Source organism: Miniopterus natalensis, chromosome 18 (assembly GCF_054644295.1).
Source record: "Miniopterus natalensis isolate mMinNat1 chromosome 18, mMinNat1.hap1, whole genome shotgun sequence".
NCBI lineage: Eukaryota > Metazoa > Chordata > Mammalia > Chiroptera > Miniopteridae > Miniopterus > Miniopterus natalensis.
Genome location: NC_142098.1, coordinates 28,580,733 through 28,604,817, shown reverse-complemented (window position 1 = coordinate 28,604,817; position 24,085 = coordinate 28,580,733). Strand labels below are relative to the sequence as shown.

Below are 24,085 nucleotides of genomic sequence, written 5' to 3'. Positions count from 1 at the left end.
AGAGAAAGAGAAAATCCTAAAAGTGTTCAGAGTGAAAGAGCACAAAAATGTTATTGACAAGAGAACAAAAGCAAACATCAAAGGCCAGCCTGGATATTAGAAAACAATGAAGCAGTGGCTACAAAATTCTGAGGGAACCAGCAGTTAAGCAGGAAGGCAAATAAAAGACAACTTTCTTTACAAGTAATGACTCCAATATCACCACTGGCAAACACCTGCTAATATATATATATAAAACAGCAAAAGAAATTTTTTAATTCTAAAGGAAGTCCCCTTTGTCTTTTTTTTTTTTTAATTTGGCTGTAAAAAAACATAAAATAAAAAATATATACCTCAGCCTTAGACACATCAACTTAAAACCAATTTTTACTATGGGAAAATGCGCATAAAATTTACCATTAGTACATTCACAAAGTTGTACAACCATTACCGCTACCTAGTTCCAGAACAGTTCTAAGAAGGAAGCTGTGCACCCATTAAGGAACTCTTCCCATTTCCTCCTTTCCCCCTTTTCCCAGCCCCTGGCAACCATTAACCTTTCTATCTATGGATTTGAATTCTCTGGATATGTCATATAAATGTAGCCATATAATATGTGGCCTTTTGTTTCTGGGTTCTTTCACTTAGCATGTTTTCAAGTTTTGTCCATGCAAAGCATGTATCTGTACTCTCTTGCTTTTTAAAAAAGGGATATTTAAATTTTTTTCTTGCAGTGATATTCACATAATATAAAATTAACCATTTTAAAGTAAACAATTCAGTGGGATTTAGTACATTCACAGGATGTGCAACAACCACTTCTATCTACTTATAAAACATTTTCATCACCTCATTTCCGTCTTTTGGCTGAATAATATTCCATCGTATGGCTATACCACATTTGGTTTACCCGTTCATCCATTATTAGACATTTGGGTTGTTTCCAACCAACTTTTAGCTATTGTGAATAGTACTGCTGCGAAGTTTTGTGTACAAGTTTTTGTTTGAAAACCTGTTTTCAATTATTTTGAGTATATACTCAGGAGAAGAACTGCTGAGTCAGATGGTAATTCTATGTTTTGGTTTTTGAGGAAACACCAAACTGTTTTTCCACAGTGGCTGCACCATTTTACATTCCCACCAGCAATGTACAAAGGTTCCAATTTCTCCACTTCCTCTCCAAAACTTGTTTTCATTTTTTAAAAAATTAAAGCCGTCCTAGGGGAATAAATGGTGATGGAAGGAGACTTGACTTGGGGCAGTGAACACACAATACAATATACAGTTGATGTATTATAGAACTGTACACCTGAAAGCTATATAATTTTATTAACCAATGTTACCCCAATAAATTCAGTTAAAAAAATTAAAGCCATCCTACCATAATAGAATGAAGACAGAAGTGAATAACAGAAGGAAAACTAGAAAATGACAAGTATGTAGAAAATTAAAAACCCATGGGTCAAGGAAGAAATCACAAGAGAAATTTAAAAATACAGATGAATGAAACTAAAAACATACTAAAACTTATAGGATGCAGCAAAGGCAGTGCTCAGAGGTAAATTTATAGCTATAAATGCTTACATTTTAAAAAAAGATCTCAGTAACCTAACTTTACACATTGAAGAACTAGGAAAAGAAGAGGAAACTAAACCCAAAGCTAGGAGAAAAGAGGAAACAATAGCGATAAGAACAGAGATAAATAAAAGAACAGAAAAAAACAATAGAATCAACAAAACCAAAAGTTGGTTCTTTGAAAATATCAACAAAATCAACAACCTTTAGCTACTGACAAAGAAAAGAGAGAACACAAAGTGAGGACATTACTACTAACCATACAGAAATAAAAATGATTACAAGAAAATTCTATGAATAATTATGTCCCAACAAATTAGATGAAATGGACAAATTCTTAGTAACACACAATTACCTAAATTCACTGAAGAAAAAACAGAAAAACCTCCACAGACCTACAACAAGTGAAGAGATTGAATTAGTAACCAAAAACCTCCCAACAAATAAAAGTCCAGGACCAGATGACTACACGAGAGAATTCCACCAACCATTTCAAGAATTAATACCAATTCTTCTCAAACTCTTCCAAAAACTAGAAGGGAACACTTCCTAACTCATTCTATGTGGCCAGAATTACCCTGATACCAAAGCTAGAAGATAAAGACATCACAAGAAAAGAAACTATACACCAATATCTGTTATGACTATAGATGCAAAAATTAAAACAAAATACTAGCAAACCAAATCCAGTAGCATATTAAAAGGATTCTACACCATGACCAAGTGGGATTTATTCCAAAATAACTCTACAAAGCATTTGAAAACTGAACTCACATTGGAACCACAATCCAAAGGGGGGTAGGAAATTGTGGCCTGAATCTAACCAGATTGATTGTCTACTTTAACAATAACAACAAACAAACAAAAAAACAATTCTCTATAGAAGTTAATCAAATCCAGAATTCATAACATAATGTTTGAATTGTCCATAATACAATAAAAAATTACTTGACATTAAATCAATAAAAAACTTCTAAGAAAAATCTCAACACCTTATGAGGGAAAAGACAATGAAAAGACAGAAAGGGAGAAGAAGGGAGAGATGGATGGAGAGAGGGAGAGAGAGAAAGAGAGAGGGAAACATCAATTTGTTGTTCCACTTATTTATGATTTCATTGGTTGGTTCTTGTGTGTTCCGCAACCTTGGTGTATGGGGTCGACGCTCTAACCAACTGAACTACCCGGCCAGGGCAGTAGCATCTCTCTTTTTTCAGCCATTTTAATAGGTGTGGTGTAGTATCTCACTGTGCCTTTAATTTGCATTTCTAGGTGTCACGATTCGAGCATCTTTTCACGTGCTTATTGAATGTTCGCACACCTTTGTTGAGTTGTCTGTTCAAATCTTTAGCCCCTTTTTAAAAACTGGGTTTTCTTATATTGAGTTGCAGTTTTGAGCCACATTTTAATTGATACAGATTAGAGCCAGGTGGTCCTCTGCTCTAACCCCCACCTGGCCTCCTCCCAGGGAATTTGGGGTAAATCCCAAACCAGGGCCTGAGCCTCCACAATCTGTATCCTCCTGCTGGTCCTTGGTTCAGTCCTTTCTTCCACACAGGCTGTCTGGCTGCCCTCTGAACCTGCCAGACATCTAATACCAGCAACCACCTTATTCAGGATTTTCTGGACACATTTAGTATCTGCCCACACCCCCCAAATAAGCTGCGGCTACCCTGCATCTCGGGCTTCTAGCTCCGCTGTTGAATGAATAAATAAGTAAATGAATGTCTCTTACCTAGCTGGAGAGGTCAGCAACGTCTTTGAGGAAGGGATGCTGCATCATGATCACAGAAGACTAAAGAAGAATCGATCAGATGAGAAGATGGAGAAAGAGCACTCCAAGCAGCGTTGACAGCATGTGCAAAGGCCCGGTTGCAGAAGCGAGCCTGGTTTGTTTAAGAAACTGTGAGAAAGCAGACGGGTGGAAGAGACAGGGAAGAGAGGGCAGCAAGGGGTTATGTTTTGCCCTATACCAAGACCCTGAGCAAGATGGGAAGTTCCCAAGGTTTTTGAGCAAAGGAATGGAAGTGACCACGGTTGAGGAGTTAAGCATCCCTCCGGCTGCCAAGAAAGGAAACAAGAGTTCTGCTTCCTCAGAACAGTGCAGGGAGGAGATGGGAATGGTTTTGGGATCTAACGGAGGCCTTGGTGGTGCTGAGTTGACGGAGATGAAAGAAAATTTAGGACGTGAAGATGTGCGGGTCAGGTGTGCAAGGACAACCCAGGGGCTCTGGCTCTCGGGGTGGGAGGATGGACGGCAGTGCCCCTCGCAGAGGCCCAGGCGCAGGGAGAATGTCATGGGCTGCTCGTGGTCACACTGAACTCCTGACGCCCTGAAAACGTGCACGCGCGCTGGTGTGTGTGTGTGTGTGTGTGTGTGTGTGTTGCGTTGTGTTGTGTGTAGGCTATGAGGTTTGTGTCTGGGAGCCCACCCGGAATAAATGGGCGCTGGGTGGGGGGCGGCCAAGGGAGGAACAGCAGGAATGCAGTGGGGAGCTGACGGCGCGGTCAAAGCCGCAGAAGGCTAGGGAGGGCCTTGCTGTTTGGACGCGTAGGGCCTGGACCTGGGACCCGTGCACGGGCACGACGCCCGACGGGAGGCTGCGAGTGTAGACAACCCCTCTGGGCAAGGGCAGATGGGTGGGGGCCCCAGCGGGCTGCTCAGGGGTGGCAAAAAGGCCCCGAGCCTCCGGGACAGGGGCGGGAGGAGAATGTGAGGAAGCCCCGGGCCCGGGCCGCCGGGGTCCGAGGGGAGGAGGGGAGGGAAGGAATGAGGTCGGAAGAGAGGACGGGATGTGGGAGCGGAGGAGGGGGCAGGAGGAGAAGCGGGGCGGGGCGGGGGCGGGGCGGGGCGGCGGGGGATGCGCCCCTGCGCGGAGCTCGCCCGGCCTTTCTCTCCTTCCGCACAGCCTGGGTTTCCGTTTCCCTCCCGGGCGCGGGGGCTGAGCAAGCAGGGCCGAGCCTTGTCCGTGCAGCCGCCGCCATGTGGCCCCCAGACCCGGACCCCGACGCGGACCCCGAGCCCGCCGGCCGCTTCCAGTCCGGCGCGGCCGTGCCCGGGCTGCGCGCCCTCCTGCCCGCGCGCGCCTTCCTCTGCTCGCTCAAAGGCCGCCTCCTGCTGGCGGAGTCGGTGAGTGCGGCGCGGCCCCGGGCGCGGGCCCCCTCGGCGGCGCCCCTCGGGGGGCGGGGGCCGCTGTCCAAACGCGCCCGGCCGACCCCTCTCGGAGCCCCGTCCAGTTGGGCAAACTTGCCCACTTTTCCGACGGACTCTCTGAAGCGAGGCGCGCGGGTCAGAGGGGAGGCGGGGCCCGAACCCGCGTCTTTCTGGGTGTTGGGCGCGCGAGTGCAAAGCTCCGGGCCTTTGGGGAGCCTGGGGAGAGGCCCCGCGACGCGGCGGCCCGGCGCTGTGTGACCTCGGGCGCTTCCGCCCTCTCTGGGCCCCGGGAGGAATCCGCTCGCCCCGCCCTCCACGACCCCCCCCGACCCCCCCCCCCGGTTCGGGGCGCCCTCGTCCGCTTTCCTGGGCGCAGGGAGGGCCCCGGGGCCTCGAGCTGCGGGGCGGAGGCTGGAGTGGAGTCCAGCCAGCTGGGATGGGGACCCTCGGGATTGGGTGAGGCCCCAGCAGCACTCTGGGGGGCACGCAGGCCGAGCGGCGGGGACGGAGCCCAGCGGGGTGACTTCATCCCCCCCTCCCCTTCCTGGTCTGCATCCAGCCGCCCCGCCCCCGAGGAGCTGCTTCTTCCTTCCCGCTCCCCCCACCCGGGCGAGTCAGGCCTTTGTCCTCAGGACACTGCAGAAACTCCCGCACTGTCCGCGAGTGGGATGGGGGCTGGTGCTGGGCCTCTGAGGAGGGAAGGGGAGGAAGAGACCAGGCAGAGGGGACTCGGATGAGGGCTGGGCACTCATTACTTAGATCCCCAGCAACTTGACAGCCCCCCGTCTTTATTCCCACTTTACTGACAAGAAAGCTGAGGCCGGAGCTTCTAGGGGATTTGACAGGTGGATCAGATGAGGGCCTGGTGACAGCAAGGACTGAGGGGGATGGGGGTCAGAGGACGGAGGATTCTGCCTTGACTTCAGGAGGCAGTTGGGGCCCTACCGTCTCTTCTGTGCCTGGGGTCAGCCCAGGACCTGCCCAACTCCCAAGTGAGGCACTAGGACCCAGAACCCACAGCCCTCCCTTCAAGGGGTTGCCTCCTGGTTGGACACCCCGGCCACACCCAAGAGATTGATGGGAGCTACTTTCCCAAAGAAGCTTTGAATCCACCATCCAGAGGGCATCCCAAACCCACCCCACTTAGACCCCCCTCATAAGTCAAGGGGTAGCTGGGCGGAGCATAGAGGAGGCCCAGGGCAGAGCTGGGTGCCAGGAATCTCAGTTTGGGAGTATGCCTGTGGAGGACACTCTGGTCCGCCCCCAGGCTCAAGCTTCCTTCCTGGTAGGGATGGGAAGGGAGAGGAAGTGGCAGCCAGGAATCCAACAATGAGGAAATGGGAATCAAGAGGGGGAATCTCCAGAATCGGGCTTTGGGGGGCGGGGAACAGGAAAAAGAGAGACACAAGAACAGCCCACAACAGAGTAAGTACAGCAGGCTCTGTGGACAGGCCGGGTGCCATACCTTGCCTTCCTGGGAAGCCCTAGCAGACTCTCAGCTGCCTCTGTGCCCTAGTTTCCCATCTGTTCAATTGGACTCAGCTACCCCCAGGGCCATGTTCAGGACAGATGTGGGTGCCCTGGGGACTCCCTGGGATCTCTGTAGCTCATTTGTCTGAAGCGGCCACAGTGCTTCCTGTGGGGGTGTGGGTATCCCTGCAGGGCCCCCTGGGCCAGCCCCTGGGCCCCACTCCAAGCTGCTCAGCCATGGACATGTTCAAACCGAGACACAGTGACAAGAGACCAGATAAAAGCAGATAAAAGCCAACATCCCCAGGGCAGGGTTGCTAAAGAACGACATCTAGTGTCAAGCCAGCCCTGGGTTCAAGTTCTGCTGCTCTTTTAATAGCTGCATGACACTGAGCAATCACTTCACCTCTCAGAACCTCAGTCTTCTCATCTGTAAAGTGGGCAGTGAGCAGCACCTGGCACATGGGTGGTTGCGAGGATCCCAGGAGACCCCACAAGCCTCAGAGGGCACAGCCCCTTCACCTTGGTCTGCTCTGCAGCACACAGTCTGTGGAACTCCTGGGAGCCTCGCGTCCGGCAGCAGCAGTTCCCACACACAGTATACGGACAAGGCTGCAGAGAACATTTTCATTCTTGTTCCTCAGTGCAGCTCCCCCAAAGACCAGCAGGGCCCGAGGCATCAGTGTCAACACTCCTTTCCTGGATGTTTATTTTTTATTATTACTAAAATTTGCAAATATATTAAAGAGCCATAAGAGTTATAGTGTTAACAACAATATACCCACCACCTAGATTGTACAGTTGTTAACACATTGGTATAATTACTTTATCATATATCTCCATCTATCCATCAATCCATTTTGTTTTCCATTCATTTAGAGTAAATTGCGGACATCAGTACATTTCAACTCTAAACACTTCAGCACCCAAACCTTTTGTCAGGGAGATTACTTTCAGTGAGAAGTACAAATCTTGTGTGTTGGGAGTGATTTTTTAAAATTGGTTCCTGCTTAGTGGGCTGCCTTTGGGACTGCTTAGGTTGGATTAGCCCCTACTGAGCATCATCTGAGTTGGGTGAATTCTGACATAGAGCCTGCTAGGGTGGGAGTGGGGGTGAACAGCCCCAGAGAGTGGCCTCCTGGAGGGGCAGACATATGTGGGAGGCTGGGACTTCCTGATTGGGTCCCGACAGGGAGCTGGCATGGGGTCAGGACTCAGGGCCATGCCCAGAAACACGGGGCCTGGGCCCCATGACCAGGTTCTAATCCTGGCAGCTTTGAAACTGAGGGCAGGTCGCCTCCCATACTGGAGCCCCCTCCGTTCCTGACTGCAGGGTGGAGGGACAGTGGGTGCGGGGCTGTGCAAAGGCTCTGACTAATCTCCCCGCCCCTCACACAGGGTCTCTCCTTCATCACCTTTGTCTGCTACGTGGCGTCCTCAGCATCCGCCTTCCTCACCGCGCCCCTGCTGGAGTTCCTGCTGGCCCTCTTCTTCCTCTTTGCTGATGCCATGCAGTTGAATGACAAGTGGCAGGGCTTGTGCTGGCCCATGATGGTGAGGGCTGGGGCCCCAAGAGGAAGCGGTTGGCTGGCCCTCACTGAGAATCATGCATTTCAGCCCGGCTCTTTCTTCAGTGCGCTGGAAGGGCTGTTTGCTATTGGTTGGAACCAGGCGGGTAGACTTGGCTTCAGATGATCTGGGCCGCACCACTCAGCAGCCAGGTGACCGGGATCAGGGGCTCCAGGTCCCTCTGTAAGGCAGGGAACCCCAGACTGCATCCTTGCCCCTGGCCACCAGGTGGCACTGGTGCTCCCAGCTAGGCCTGCGGAATGAGTCTCAGCCACAGGAATTCAAGCCATTTCAACACGGGCAGGGCAGGTTAACAGGACTTGCAGGGTTTACCCAGACCCCAGACCTCTGGCAACTCGTTTTATCACCTGGGAGGGCCCAGAGCCTTGCCTCAGACTTTGCTGTATGCAGTGCGTCAATGGGTCAGAGAAAGGGACAGGAAGCCTGTACTTGAACACTGATCTCTTTTTTTTTTTTTTTAAACAAAGTGAGTTTAAAAAAAAAATTATTGATTTTAGAGAGAGGAAGGGAGACAGAAACATCAATGTAAAAGAGAAACATCAATAGGCTGCCTCTCCCATGTGCCCCAACTGGGGATCAAGCCCACGACCTGGGTATGTGCCGTCACTGGTAATCGAACCCACAACCTTTTGATGTAAGGGGCCATGCTCCATGCTCTAACCAACTGAGCCACACCCACCAGGGCAAACTCTGGTCTCTTCTTGACTTCATACCCAGCATTCTTCCTGATGGGCTGCACCCTCTGTGTCCCCATTTTAGGGACAAGTAAACAGAAACCATAATACAAAAATGGATCTGCAACAAGTATGTGGCAAAGTGAGGCCCAGAGCCAGATCCCCACAGGGCAAGCTGCAGCCTGGTGCATACCCTGTCCTCCACCAGGCAGAGGACGACAGCTCAGCTGGACCAGGGACAGGGCAGTCTCATCTGCTGGCAGCCCACAACAGGCACCTGAGCAGGGGTAGGAGTGGGGGTGGAAGGACAGGGCGGGAGCCCCACAGATGCCTATTTTATCACCCAGGCATCTGGAGCCAGGCATGTGTCTAGGCTGCCAGGCCTACCCTCCTCTGGGAACAGTGGGATTCCAGCCCTATATCTGCCACCTGGTACCCTTCTGAGTCCCTCTCCCCTGCCTAAGCTCCCAGCTGGTCCCCTCCCCTGCTGTGCCCCACTCTATGGAGCTCAGGACAGTATGACCATCATGCCCCTCTCTCCCCAGGACTTCCTACGCTGTGTCACAGCGGCCCTCATCTACTTTGCCATCTCCATCACAGCTGTTGCCAAATACTCAGATGGAGCTTCCAAAGCAGCCGGGGTGAGTAGCTGCCCTACCCCTGGGAGGGGGGTGCCCAGTGATGTCCCCCCAAGTTCACCCCACCCTTCCTAAAGCCCCAGATATGTCTTGGGACACCTGCTTAGCATCTGTGGCATATTCTGTCCTTGCTTAGGTCCCCAAAGGCCTCTTATTGGAGATCTACTCTGCCCTGAGTTTTGAAAGGCTGTTTGCCAGCCAAGTTAACAGCTTATTTTCCCATCTATCATTAATGGGAGGGGCCTGTTCCTGCCAATCTGAGCTGCTTATCCAAGCAGATAAAAACAGGGGTGAGGCTGGGGCAGCTGCTTCTCAGGTTCCTGGATCAGGGACTCCCAGCTCCTGATGGCACATCCCATCCACCCTGTATCCTACAGGTGTTTGGCTTTTTTGCCACTATCGTGTTTGCAGTTGACTTCTACCTGATCTTTAACGACGTGGCCAAATTCCTCAAACAAGGTGGCTCTGCAGACGAGACCACAGCCAACAAGGAGGAAGGTGGGTGGCCACCTTGTGGGTTTCCTCCCAGAACCTTGCAGATCACCCCAGGACAGTCAGAACAGGGGCCCTCCGCTCCCCTGGGGACACTAGACACTTGGCTGGTTTGATGCTGGAGTAGGAGGGTTTCCTCTCTCCCCATGGGCAGGAAGTGTTTTCACAGCCTGGTTCTCATGTCCCTTCATGCAGCGCTGATCATAAAGCCTGTCCCCTCAGAGGCGCACTAGGCTCCCCAGGGCCTCAGCCTTTCCAGGAAGGGCAAGCTGAGGGCATGCCTGACACCTCCATCTCTGTTAAATGGTCCCTGACGAGCCCTCAGGGCAGCCAGTCAGTTGTTTCAACTCCTAGGCACTGTCCACTGGGCTGCAGAGTGGCCATCTGCTCCAGCCAGCACCCCCTACAGTCTGGCCTACCCATGGCTTAAGGGGCAGAGAACCAAGCTCTCATCCTTCCCCACAGCACCCAGGCAAGTTCAGGCTTGTTCTGCTTTTTATACCCAAGGAGAGTGCAACAGACATTCTGGGCCCTCCGCCATCCTTCAGCTCAGAATGATTGTTGTGCCATTACCTAATTAAAAAACAAACAAACACAAAAACACAAAAGGCTGCAAGTTGGATGGCTGGTTTTCCATCTGTGACAACACAGCCATACCATATTTCTGATCACAGTATAAAGTAAGGATTGTGACGGGGGGGGGGGGGGGGGACGACTAAAACTATGAAATGGCCAAAAAGAGTCTTCCTGATTTTCTAGTATATTTGAGTTTCTTGGACAAGAAAATAGTTTTGCCCACGTTGTCCTGCTAAATTGTGGGGCAGGGGTGGGGTTGGGGTACACACCCTAGGTGAGAACAGCTTGGGGAAACTGGGGGTGCATGGAGCCCTGGAGGACAGGGCATTTGGGCTCCCACCTCTATTTGGCTTCACCATTGAGGTGACAGCAGCTGCCTGTGGAGGGTCACAGGCTCTCATGCCAGGCAGACCCCACCAACAGCATGATCAGCTGCAGGAGGGGCCTGAGCTCGGGGCTCCAGCCGATGGCCTGGCTGTGCCTCCCCAGAGACGGCTCCCAGGCACCACCAGCCAGGAAACTCCTGCCAAGCCTCCTCTTTGCTTTCCTTTCAGAAGAGAATTCCGACTCGGACTCCGACTGAAGGGCTGCCCTGCCCTGGCAACCCGAGCCATGCGGGCCTTACTCCTGCATTTCTGACCGGCTGGCCGGAGTGTAACCTGGGGACCGAGTGTTGTTGAGAGGAAGGCTGTGACCTCTCGAAAGGAGCGGGCCTCCTTACAGCCCCGAGGTGACATTTCTGAGCCCAACACACAAGACAGGGTCCCTTGGCTTAGCCTATCTAACCACTCTGCACAGGAGGGCATCGTGAATATTCCGCCACTCCTCATTTCTGTTCCCCAGTCCTTAAGCCCTTAACCTCTCTGCCAGAAATAAGCACAAAGGGACAAAGCCAAGAGAGCGTTGTTACCCCCATCCCAGGGATAGTTCATGCCGAGGGGGGTGGGTAGGGGGTCACAGGATGATGGAAGACAGACAGAAACCACCAGGGGCCAACCGCCAGCCCCCCAGGCCCCAGCGACTTTTGTCTGCATTTGGTGCCCCTGCTCACACCAGGCACTTTGTTGAGAATGATCTTTCCAAGATTCTTTGTTCCAAGGAGCACCACCTCCTTCATCCATTAAGCAGGGAGAAAACTGGCCTCCGCTTTATCTTAGTGCCCTGAACTGACACCTCACACCCGTGGAAACCATGTCTTCTTCAGGTGACATGACTATTCTGGGTCTAAGACCAATTCAAAGAAAAGCTTGTAACATAGCTTACCAGGTCCAAAAGATCAAGGGCACCAAACGATGAAATAGCAGCAACAGAGTCCTGGGAGGCTGGGCAGGCCCAGCCAAAGCCCCCTTCCCTGGGGACCCACCAGCAGGCAACAGGCTCTTGGGCGCTCAGGACGATGTGCTTCTAGACACCAGAGCAGGTCTCCCGACACCTCACCAGAGGTGAAACGTGCCTTTTGTATTCATAAGGACCTATGCTGTGTATATATCTTAACGGGATTTTGTAACTTTATATAATTTTTTTATACAAAAGCAGCTTCTTAAATAGCATTTCCTGTGACTCAAGAGGCCTTGTAAAATGAGCCAGAGTTCTGGACCCATTTGGGGGCATTTGTAACTTTTGTTTTTCTCTTGCATGTGAATCTCCTACCCTGAAAAAAGCCATAATGAATTAAACCAGACTGACTACCTGCTTGGAGTGTGTTTGAAAAAACCTTCCACCACCCAGAGCAATGCTCTCCAGTGTCACACTTCAACACAGGCTGGTCGCGTGTCCAGGCTTCAGTGACAATACATGCACACTTGCTCCATGCCCGGCACCCCACTAAGCGTCTCACATGTGCCCTTTTGCTCCTCACACAATCCAGGAAACTGACAGAAGGTTCAGTAGCTTGCCCGGGTCACCACAGCCCCTTTGAGGAGACCTAGGGCCTCTCATGTATCAGGGTAATGTCTCATAGCACCTCTCAGGCAGCCAAACCCCGGAGCTCTCGTGGTTGGAAACGTTGCACAGGGGACCTCAGAATTGGTGCCTTGGAGGAGCATGGGTTAGCATTTTGTCCCAACTTTCACACACACGTTCTGAAAATGTCTGAAAGCTTAATGTGCAGAGGCCGAGAGGGGCTCATGGTGGGAGTTTCTGCTCCACCTTACCAGCCCCAGCCAAGCTGCCTGCTGACACGTGTACCACAGAGGCTTCGTTCCACAGATAGTGGTTATGTTCAACCTCCACCTCGCAGGCATGTTTCAGGCACCGGGTCCACAGCCCACAGCCTCTGAAGGGGTGGGAGGGAGGTAAGTCAGAGCAGAGAAAGAGACAAGACCCTTTTTACATGTCCATTTATTAAACAAGAACTCCTTCATGACAATTTAATACAATATTAGCGATTAGTGTTGAGAAAATTATTTCCCTCTACATACAAAAATACAGATTTGAACACTATGAAAACAATCAGGACAAGTACCATGAAAAATTGGTCCTTCGAAAGAAAGGGGGAGAAATTGAGGGCAATAGGAGGCTTTGTCTGCTGTTGGGGACAAACCAATAGGAACCAAGACTTTGGGGCCCAAAACCACTCCAAGTGCATAGAGTCAAACCCAAGAGCTAGTCAGAGCCGGTGGTGCCCACCCCAGGGCACCCATGTCGGTTTGAGAAGCCACAGTGGGAGCTCTGACTAGCCAACAGCATAAACCAAAGTTTACCAAATAGGCATCACCTCAGAACGCCCCATAGCTGTGTCTAAACTGTTAAAGGAAACAGACTTTCACGAATAAAGTGTAAAGGTTATTAAGTTAACATTGCTTCCCCAGAGTGCCACTGGGCCTAGTACCAATGAGTAATCACGTTAGAGTTATTAGCCACCTGACTTGACTTCCTGTGTTAGAAAATAATTACATATTGTGACCCTTCAGAAAGGACAAAAAAAGCTACAGTTTTATGTTTCGATAAATCCGTTCCTTCATGTTGCAATGGCTCAGCTAGTTTCAAGATTTTTCTTGACCAGGCAGAGGGTGGGAAAGCAAAACGGGGCAGCTAGAGTGTTACCTAGTGATTTCACCAAGCTCCTCACAGCAGGGAATCTATTTTGTTCAGGCCCAAACCCAGAAAGGGCCTTGGAGCCTACCCAGGTCCACGAACCAATCAGATCCAGTGGAAGGTGAGTCCAGGACCAGCGGGGATGCCCCAGACTCAAGCAGAGACGCCAGGCCAGAGAACACCTTCTGGTTCACTAGCCCCAGACGACAGGCCTTGTCGCCGTTTAAACCCAGAGAAGAAAAGTCAGAGCACCAAGGATGTTCTTTTCTTTTTCTATGGAAACCACTTTCCTCTCACTGTCTGAGGTGAGCAGTGGCTCTCCAAACTGAACAAGTGGTTCAAAAATGCCCAATGCAGTTATACTGGTTAGGAATTATTTCACAGAAATATTCTCTTGCTCTCAGACTGTTTAAATAAGCAGGAACAAGATGGGGAGAAAACAGCAGGGAGCAGATAGGAACAGCCAGGAGTTTGTCTTTTTCTTTTTAAAAATACATATGAAGCTTAAAGGGAAAATGGCCAACCTCAAAACCAGCACTGCTGAAAGCAATATTAAAAGGACACAATCTAAAATCATGCTACAAAAATAGTGTTATCTGGTTTAACTAAATGTACATCTTTTTTTCAATTCCATGATTAACAAGAGTGTTTATGTGACCGACACACAGAAGGCACCAAAGGTGAAGTGATTATTATTTGTCTTAAAATATACAGAGACAGAATTATCTACTTTGCAGGGAAACATACAGTCATACCTGTAATAAATAGTTAAGTGTTTTTGCCATGGGTTCCCGAACCCCTACACATGTCAACATATACAGATAGTTTCGATCCCTAGCGTTCTCTTAGAGGAAACCGCATCAAAAATCAAGTTATGAAAAGCACTAGCTTTATCTACATACTCATTTCATCATGAGGCAGGATTTGAAGACTCATTTTTAAGCAGGTTTATGGGGTGAAAGAGTTGGAAGCAGGTGGCCCCTCTGTGAGTCTGGGCCAGCTTGGGGGACCATCCAGGCATTCTGTCCTCAGAGCCAGCTTCCCCCAGCCCTTGGACCAGCCAGTTCTCCTTTCAAGCCCCAAATATTTGTCTTCCTCACTTCTGTTGAGATGGGAACAGAATCTTGAAATTGCAAATTGATTCTGGAAAAGGCAGGAAAGCAAAATGGCCCGTGGAGGGAAGCAGCCATCAGAGAGACCTGGCCCTGCCTGGCAAGGGCACGAGGTCCCCACACAATCCTTATTTCCTGACCTTCCCTTCAGGTGGCTTTCCTGATAAAAGGAGGTACTTCCTGGGTTTCAGATTATTATTGAATCTTAAACAAACCTTTATCAGAATCAATTATGTCACACCTCTCCTCTGAGGCACAACCAGGAAAAGAAACTTTGGGCCTTGCCCTAATCCCATCAACAAAGGTCATCTGAGACAACTGCCTCCTCTAAATGAGAACAAGTAAGTTCCCATAGCTCACTAGAGCCCAGGCTATTAACCCCTTAATGAAGGCCCCCCGGCCTTTGTGGGTAATGCATCCCAAACCACTCCAGGGTGTCTAAATTAAAGTCTTGGCATTAAAAACGTAGACAACAAACTAACCCTATGAAAAAGATATGCTAATCAATGATCGATAACCTAACTTTATTCTGGGCGAACTGCCATTGATTCATTCAAACTCAGTGGAATTGTGGGTAACTTTTCTTTACTCTTATGCTTATGGAATAAGATAAACTAGAAAAAAAAATCCCCAAGATTGAGAAATTATATCCAAGTGGAATAAGAATATAGTCTAGACCAAAGAATGGAAAATCTATCAGGCCCCACTCCTCCGTTTCAAGCCTAAGAGGGTATAAATGCCATTTACTGGTGTGAAGAAAAGTCAAACAGAACATTAGCTTTCAGAAGACAATTCTTGATCTAACAGATATGGAGGGTATTTTCTTTCAGAGAGTCTTGAAATGAAAGAAATGTAAAGGTTCAAATATTTCAAATTACCTTCTCAACCAGACGGTTCTTAGGATTTCAACACTATCTGATGAGAAAAAAAGAAACACATGGTTCTGTAAAGAGCTGGGAAGTTTACACAGCAGTGTTCAGTCTGCGTCCACTCTAAGGTGGCACCCACACCAGAATCTGAGTCACCTGCCCAGACCTGCAAGTTCCCAAAGTCAACAGCCAGAGCCCCACCCCAGAGCGCCAAGGCACACTGGTCCCTACATCCAGCTTTTGCATGCAAGCTAATTCCAGAACACAAAACTTCGTTTCCCCAAAGACACGAGGATGGAAAGGTAGCTAACCAAGTACATTTTTTCAAGACTTCCTGGGTCAGTAACCAGTCTAGTGTTATAAACAGTCCCACAGCAGACAGAGTCTGGGGTGCAGGGCCCCCTCCTCTCACCTCTCAGGCCTGCCCCTGCTCCCGCCTCACCAGCCTATTGCCTTGCTGGTCCTAAGAGTGGGTACTGATAAAATAAGCAAGACCTGGGGAAGAAAGGCCCTTGGCTTCTGAAACCTTCACTAGGAAATAAAAAAGTGATCTGGAGACCTCACAAGCTAATGGCAGCCCCTGGAGCAGGAAGGAACCTTTTATTTTGCTTGAAAGAATCAATCGGCAGCAGCTCTCAACTCAGAAAGTGTTTGTGCCTTTTGCTACCTGTGTAATGTCATTGTTTTCCTATAAACAAGATATGGAGAAAATGAGGCAGTGGGACGACGACTCATGGCTGCTTTGTTTTGTACAGGGATGGCACAGTGGAATCACATAAATCATCACTGCCTTCCAGAATCACTGAATTGGCCACATGTTGCCTCCACACTCTACTCATCTATTAGGACAGGTTCTAAGAACAACCCACAGAAAATCTTGCATAGCCAGAGATTAGAACTTGGTCCACCTCTTAAGCACATGGAGGGGTTTCTTCCCAAACAGCATGAGTGTCTACAAGAAAAGGTGAGGTTGGGTCACACATAGGACACAACACATGGGGGGGGGGTCATTCAAGGCTCATTCATTGCAAGCAAGAATTCACAAGCATGCGCAGACAGAAGAGTAAGTGCTTCATCTCCTCAGAGACCACCTATGGCTTAACCCAAGTCTGAATCACAAAGAAACCTTCAAAAAGGTATATGAAGGTGCAAACTTTAAGCAGAAATGGCACTGGCCGGTGTGGCTCAGTTGGTTGGAGCATCATCCTCTACACTGAAGGGTGGCAGCTCGATTCCTAGTCACATACCCAGGTTGCAGGTTCAGTCCCAGTCAGGGTGTATATGGGAGGCAACCAATCAATGGATGTTTCTCTCAAGTCAATGTTTCTCTCTTTCTCTCTCTCTCCCATCTCCCTCCCTCTCTCTAAAATCAATAAAAAACATACCCTCGGGTGAGGATTTAAAAAAGGAAGAATAGGAATGTTTTCAACTGAGTCAAGCTCTCACCAGAACCTTCCAACACAGAGCGTAGGTCAGATACACTCCATACTCACCCACGGGCATAAGCGTTCCTGCCAGGAGACGGTAATGGTACCCAAGGGGCTGCAAGTGTTGTCCCCCTCCCAGAACCACGCCCTCAGAGCCCGGCTGAGTCCTCTCTGTGGATGGGTTGAGCTCTGCTGATGCCGGCCCTTCAGTTCAGGTTGCCAAGGAAGACATGGATAAGTATTGGGACAGGGCAGGTTACTACATTCTTGCTTTTCTAGGCAAAGGTAATCTCTCTTGAGCGACTATTGCTGCAGAGTAAAAATCTCAAATAAAATACTTTAGTATAAATCAAACATCTCTTATGAGATTTTAATCTGTAAATGCCTTGGTCCTTCCCCAACTTTATAAGGGGCCAGCAAGTGTCTTTAGGCTTTCACGACTGTAACCTCTCAGTATGAAAGGGAGAAGGCATTTCCCTTCATGCCTTCATGCACTATAAAGGGAAGATAAAGGAGAATCAAAGAAAAAAATACGCCATCCACCAAATCAATGCCAAGATAAACTTTCTCTGAAGACGTCAGTGCTTGCATCCATCTAAAACCACCAAATGCTTGAGGGTTTCGACCCTAGGTCTCTAGGAACATATTCAAGTGCACAAAGCAACTGTAGTTCTCTTCAAGTTTGGCACAAACCATGAAAGCCATTATCATCCCACCAGAAAATTGAGAAACACTAAGATTGCCTCAGCCTGAAAATGCCCCAAAACAAACTGACATTGATCCACATTAGAACTATTAAATGCAAAAATATGCTTCCTTCAATTTTCAAAAAAAAAGTCCTTTAAGCGCCCAAAATCTAGATTGTCTTATTTGTACACAAAGGCAACATAAGAAAAATGCAGTTGTCTACATTCACCTAGACAAGCATATTCCCTTCAAAACATCTCACCACCACCTTGATGACTGTGCAGCACACCAATTGGAGAGCCTACCTGGCCACTTCCGGTTGTAGTGAGAGCTAATTAAATAGAAAGAAATATATTTACAAAAACCATGGGAGAGCCTCATGGCACAGAGGATATTAAATAGTTACAGGGATATAAATAATTCCAAGTATTCTAACACTAAGATGCAAATTAACTCCTAAGTCACTCTGTGGCACACGGTGTCATCACTTTATCATCTGTCAGCGTTTACAGTTTCCATGGGCTTCAGAACTGTTTCTTGCAGCTGACAGCACATCGTCAGGAGGCCAATAGGCTCCTTTTCACCAGATGATAAACTAGTCTGATTGAAGTGACTTGGGAAAGCTTGGGCAGCAATCCTGCCTGAATGGTATTCTTTTCTTCAATCGCACTTCAAAGGCGGCTTTTTATTGAGGCCAAGTAACATGATTCCCAGCAGGAGATTTCTGATAAAGTACAGGGTGGTCCTTCCAAGTGGGCCCCATTTAATGCAAGGCTGAGTCTCTGTGACCCTGTTTTTAAATGGAAATCGCAGAGGGAGATAAGCCCAATTTTGACTAAGCATACACACACAACAAATGCAAAATAAATATATAAAATGAATAGATAAAATCCAGATGTCAGAATCTCCTCAAAAATCACTACATATAATAGGTTCAAAGTTTGTAAAGCGTGACTTGTACTGTCTCACAGCAAACACAGAAAGAGGGCTCGATCACACCTGCTGGGCAGCAGGCCCAGCTGTGACCAGGCCGGGCTGCCCTCTGGGGAACAGAGGGAGGTGAGTGACCACCAGACCAGCTGGGTCTGCACCAGTAGCCATGGCCCCTGAAGCAGACAAGGGGCTTGTACATGTGACCTGGGACACTGCCTGGGGAAGGACTGCAGCAGAACTCAGACTGTACAGGATGTTCAGTTCAGAGAGCTAACCCCTAACCCTACCCCTTCAGAGATAGCATAGTACCATTTCCTATCAAATCCCCAGCCACCTGATCAATCTTTTATGAAGGATGCAATGCATACACACATATACTTTCTCAAGCATGCTCTCCTCCCACCACCCCAAAGACATATTCATATTCTCTCTCTCATTACATGGTATGCTGCTAAAGCTGTGACTGTTCACTAGCACAAGATCCTGGGGATTTTCCTCATTACTGCAAAATCTTCCCACCTTCCCACCAGCAGTAAATGTATTTTCCTTAGTGAGGGCTAATCACGAAATATTAGAGCTAGAGTGAGGTTTGTAAACATTAAAAACAGTTCAGAGTGAAAACCTGACAAGTTAAAACAATTTTTCCATAAAAGATACAATTAGTCTCCAACAGGAAAAAAAAGAAACTACAGCATCATAGGGGCTCATTTAACTCCTTCACCACAATAATCTTAACTTTATCAAGAATCAATTCAAGCCCAGTCAGTGTGGCTCAGTGGTTGAGCATCCACCCAGGAACCAAGAGGTCACGGTTCGATTCCTGGTCAGGGCACAGGCCCCGGTTGCGGGCTCAATCCCCAGTAGGGGGCGGGGCATGCAGGAGGCAGCCCATCAATGATGTTTCTCATCCATGTTTCTATCTCTATTCCTCTCCCTTCCTCTCTCTCTAAAAATCAATAAAAACATATTTTTAAAAAATCAGTTCAAAACCTGACATACCTAGAATCCTTCCCAACAACTTCTAAGATCAATGTTCAGTTATGACCCTGAGGCACAAAAAGCTGCAATTAGTGCCTTCTAAAATGTCAGTGAAAGGATGTCATGGTGCAAATTCAAGTATTTTCAAATCCTAGACAAGTCTACTCAGAATCACTTTAGAACTCTTCTCAGGTAACTGAAAATTAGCATATGTCTCTAAAATAGAGATGTGTTCCACCTGTGGTCCAAAGGGGCAAGTGTTCTGGCTGCTAGAATGGATTGAATTTCTTTCCTGGCTTCTACCTGAGACGGTAAAATTACAGAAAATCTTCAGTTCAGCTTCAAAGTATTAAGGATAGTTAGGAGAGCGAAAAACAAGATTGTCCCCATATTCCTGGAGGAGAATCTGGGATTCAGGGAGGTGATTCATTCAAGGAAGAATCGAGGGATTTCTCAGCAGGTAGGAAATGAAAGGTGACCCTCCCGTATGTCAGCAGTCCTATGGAGCTGTCGCAAGAGGACACCAGTATCACCCCTCCCCATAAAGTCCAGAACCAGCCAAGAGCTCCACCAGCACACCCATCACCAAGACCCTCAGTGCCACACATGGCCTGCGCTGGCTGTCTCAACGCCCTGGGCATGGAAGACAAGCAGTAGGGAGGAAGATAAGCATTAGGGGAGGGTCCTGGCAGCAAGACTAACGCTGATGAAGCTCACTGTGGGGGCTGCCCAGGAATCACTGATGGACTGGTTCAACCCTGTACCTTCATTCCTTGATTTCCCCCCCTCCTAGCAGTCCCCATTTAATCCAGAGTCTTTACTTGTCACAAATACATATGACAGGGTGGCTCAGAGTCAGATGGGAAGCCTGTGCTTAGGGACAGTGAAGACCTAAAGTGGACATGGCAGCCAGGGAGTCTGGCAGCTCCCACGGCCACCAAACGCTGGAGAATCCGTAGGTCTCTCCCACCCACTTCTGTCTGAACAGCTGGGTATACAGGGGTTCTTCACCTCACATACCTGCTAACAGGGCCACTAAAAAAAAACCCTTTCCCAAAATGAGCCTAAGAGGACAAAATTCAGCTTAATCACATGAGAATCTGACGTGACAAGGAAAAGAAAACTTGATTGAAAGGATGGGCACGAGAATGAGAGGGAGGAGGACTCTGGCAGGTCCTCATGTGTCCAGGCGCTGGATCTCAGGGCGGCCATCCACGTCTCGGGACTCGGTGCGGGCTCGGATGTAGTCATTGGCACTCTGCTGGTGGATGCTGACTCTCCACTTCTGCACTGCCAGGAATGTGTTCACTGCATACACCGCCGTGGCCAAGAAGCCAAATATCTATGAGACATATGCACAGTTAGTCCTCAAACACATCAGCAGTCTACAAGGTGTCTGGGTAGGACCCTGAGTGGCTTATACACAGCTGTGCCCCCAACACCTAGCTCCGCTGAATGTTTAGCTATCAGACCATGGCCAAATCTATAGTCATGTGACCCACATATGTCCCGCCTGACCTGAAGACAGCCTGAGGTTTCTTTTGAAGTATTTTGCATCTTTTTTTTTTTTCAATTACAAAAATGCCTCTTTTACAGCACCTTCATGGTCACTGGTCCCAGATGAGAAAATACATGTAGACAAAATCCCAGGTACACAGAAAATCAGGGGCTCATGTGAGCCCAACTTAAGCCATAAGGCCTGAGATTCCAAAGCACAGCCCCCAAACCCCCTCCTGCTCTCCAGCTGCCTCTCACCTGGGTAGCTCCTGGGTGAGAGGCAGCAGGTTTGGCTTATTTAATAATGACTGGATGAGTCTACTAAGTGACACCTAGGAGAGCAGCTAGTTTAATATTTTTCATGAACCTTTTAATCCCCCCATTACAAAAGTGCTACATATTCTTTGTAAATACAGAACCATATAGAAATGCAGAGCACAGAGACAGTCTTACATTATCTGGTTCCCACCCCACCCCCATGACATTCTACCTTAAGAGCGAAAATGTCATCTGACTACTAAATGGTGTCAGGACTGTGTTCTGCTTCATTAAGACCCCCACACTGGCAGGTAAGGCTCTTCAAAGCAATACCATTAACAGACAGACATCCAGGGTCCTGTTGGAAACAGACTAAAGCAGTGGTTCTCAAACTTGAACGTGCATCTGAATCAGTTGGAGGGCCGGTTAAAAAAATCTCTGACTCAGTAGCTCTTAGGGAGCTTGAGAATGACATTTCTAACAAGTTCCTGGGTGATGCTGAGGCTGCTGTTCTAGGAACACACATTGAGAACCAGAGCACTGAAGGAACTGGAACCTCCACTGGCCCAGTAACAACTTGATTAGCAAAGAAAACGCTAAAGGACAATGAGTAGGACACATATTAAGGGACAGAGGAGAGCAAGTCACAAAAAGTGTACAAACCAGCCCGTGTTTTAACCACTCGCATTCACCTACCACGGCAGCAATTTCTGCTCCGGTTTTGTGGTTTAAAGCAGCCAGTACAATCGAAGCAATAAAGAAAAAGCAAGTGCTGAGTCCAGTGTTGACCAAATCCTAAAGAAAAAGGTAAATAAAATCATTTGAAAAGAAGCATCTCATACTTTACCCTAAAAGCCATTAAAGAACTTTCAAAATAAGCACAATACCCAGCCTCTGTGCTGGCACCATATTTTAGTCTCAATGGTCCGAGGGTGCTGGTTATACAAAGGCAGGCAAAGATGATAACAGTTTATGATGCTACTTCATTAAATCACCACAGCAAAATACACGTTACCATTTCTTAATGACTTATTACAGAAACCCAAACTGCTAACCTATCAAGGACATGCACACTAATTACCACTTAGAGTCCTATTGTCATCTTTTAAAAACTCATTCAAATCATGCTGGCATGGACAAAGCTCCCTTGTCCCGAAAGTGCTGAAACGGATGAAATCCTCTCCTACATCCCCTCATCCATATGTGACATTTCCAGCACACTGTTTCCAGACCTAGAGAACACACTTCACCAATGAACTGGAACCAAACATGACACAGAGATTCCAACTTTCCCTTGGAGCCAAGTAGCAGCCAATCCTTTCATAGTCAGAGAGTGGTGACTTATACTCACTGTCAGGTTCCAGTTGATCTGGGGGATCCTCATGTGAAGGTTGAGACTGAACAGAATCAGCAAGACTCCAGTCACCACAAATGCACTGCAGCTCACAAACTCAAAAAAGTAGAGGCCTTCACACGGGGAGCATTCCATGATGGTCTCTATGCAGATGAATGCAATCAGGGCCAAAATCTAGGAAGAAAATTGGAAATATACATATGTATATATATTTAGTACTCATCCGAGTACTCATGCCTGCTACATTTAAATAAAACTCACCACCACCACCATATACAGCCACAGAGTTTCCCTCTGGGGACGGCAGTTATAGCTATCAGTATGACCTGGTTCATTTCTTACATAAGCGTGTAAAGGTATGGAGCCTTCACCAAATTCCTCAATGTGGACAGCTAAGCCCTCACCACAGGACACTGAAACCAGTCTGGTGAGGTGTGGCCCTTGTGAGGAAGCAGAAAGAAACATCTCTGCAATGTTTTTAGTTTTTTCTCTGCCATGAGTAAGTGGACACTGCCTACGCACGTTCCTAATTTATAGTCTCTACCCTAAAAAGGAGGCCCATTTAATTAATTCATGAGCTATGCTTTTTAAAAGGTTATCATTGGACTTGATCACAAAAAGACCAGCAGTTGATAAAAACATTAAGTCTACCAATAATAGAATCAATTTCTTTCTGAAGGATCAAAGTAACATTCTAGCAATATGTTCCAAGAGATTGGAGATCATAAAGTCAAACAGATACCAATGGAAATTACCACGTGAACTTCTAAAGGGAGAATTCAGGAAAAGGAGGAGGCCCAGAAAAGGCTGAGTCAATGGCCCTGGGGTCAAGAAAAGGTCTGGTGGTCTCACACCTAAAACCAGATCAGTCTTGAGCTCCTGGCCTTTATTTCACTTCAACCGAGCACCTCACAACCTACCACATGTCAAACCTACACCACAGCTTCCAGGCCGGACCCCACCTTGAAGGTCAAGGAAGTACAGGGAGGCAGCAGCTCAGTGGTTCCAGATCTGTCCTTAGAGCCAGTGACAGCATCACCAGGGAGCTTGTTAGAAATGCAGGATCTCTACCTCCTCTCCTTGACCTACAGAGTCAGAATCTGCTTTTTTGACAAGATCCTCAGATGATTTAAGCGTGGGTAGCATGGGAAGAATATGCTGTTCTGGGACCCTTCTCTACCTACTGTGGACCCACTCATGCCTTTCAATGCTCTACTCAGTGCCACCTCCTCACCGTGCCTTCCCTAATTGTGTCTCCCTGCCAGACATCTGACTGCACCCTCTCCCAGGAAAGCTTGCTTGTCTGTGATTGAATTCTACCCTTTCCTATACGTACCATTATGCCTCCTGAGCTTTTTAAGGGTACATCCAGTCCATCTCTACTCCCAAGATGTTAAGCAAAGTAATTGCACACAGTCAGCAAATGGGGGCTCAGGGAGCCACTAAAAACCCATAGAACAATTCCTGACATATTTGTTAGCATCCCTACAGAAAAGAAGGGTGGCTCTGTTTTTTCCCCTGGCAATACTTTCACACAGAGACACCTTTTCTAACAATATGTGGTATGTTCACATTTTTTAAATAATCAACACATTAAAGACATGAGTGTTTAAGCACACATTTTGTGTTTCTCCTAATGGCCCTCCTTATTCTCTATAGAACCATAGACTTTAATTCTCCACCTGAATTACATGCCTGACTTGCAAGCAATTCACAAAGAAATGGTTCATATAAGGGAAACTCCTAAACTTTTTTTTTTACCCCTGTAATTGGATCTAGCAATCTTGGG

General features: G+C 47.9%; 3 protein-coding genes across 6 annotated transcripts in view; 1 reads left to right on the top strand and 2 right to left on the bottom strand.

The window, feature by feature from the left end:
* The window catches only part of TK2 (thymidine kinase 2), a 60,393-nt gene extending 56,572 nt beyond the window's left edge, over nucleotides 1-3,821 (bottom strand). Inside the window, exon 1 of one of the 2 annotated variants that reach the window (XM_016213161.2) lies at nucleotides 3,287-3,821. The gene's annotated coding sequence lies outside the window, so the exon portion shown is untranslated. The remainder of the gene's footprint in view (nucleotides 1-3,286) is intronic. The other variant, XM_016213152.2, reaches the window with a different exon arrangement.
* Nucleotides 3,822-4,519: 698 nt separating this feature from the next.
* CMTM3 (CKLF like MARVEL transmembrane domain containing 3) lies at nucleotides 4,520-11,838 on the top strand. 2 transcript variants are annotated; one of them, XM_087827560.1, is made up of 5 exons: nucleotides 4,520-4,681; nucleotides 7,574-7,729; nucleotides 8,985-9,080; nucleotides 9,455-9,575; nucleotides 10,700-10,829. In XM_087827560.1, the coding sequence occupies exons 1-5, from the start codon at nucleotides 4,535-4,537 to the stop codon at nucleotides 10,726-10,728; spliced, it is 549 nt and encodes a 182-aa protein (XP_087683686.1). In that variant the 5' UTR covers nucleotides 4,520-4,534; the 3' UTR covers nucleotides 10,729-10,829. The 2 variants fall into 2 exon arrangements, with proteins under 2 accessions (XP_087683686.1, XP_087683687.1); XM_087827561.1 differs by lacking the exon at nucleotides 9,455-9,575 and having other exon boundaries at nucleotides 10,700-11,838.
* A 630-nt stretch (nucleotides 11,839-12,468) lies between these two features.
* Nucleotides 12,469-24,085, bottom strand: part of CMTM4 (CKLF like MARVEL transmembrane domain containing 4) — a 38,314-nt gene continuing 26,697 nt past the window's right edge. Inside the window, exons 2-5 of one of the 2 annotated variants that reach the window (XR_015716048.1) lie at nucleotides 22,294-22,470; nucleotides 21,639-21,737; nucleotides 19,426-20,529; nucleotides 12,469-18,066 (exon numbers count right to left, since the gene is read on the bottom strand). Coding sequence is in view for 1 of the 2 variants with exons in the window: in XM_087827559.1 (XP_087683685.1) it covers nucleotides 20,365-20,529; nucleotides 21,639-21,737; nucleotides 22,294-22,470 (441 nt within the window). In the remaining variant the exon portion in view is untranslated. Of the gene's footprint in view, nucleotides 20,530-21,638; nucleotides 21,738-22,293; nucleotides 22,471-24,085 lie in introns of both variants that reach the window. The other variant, XM_087827559.1, reaches the window with a different exon arrangement.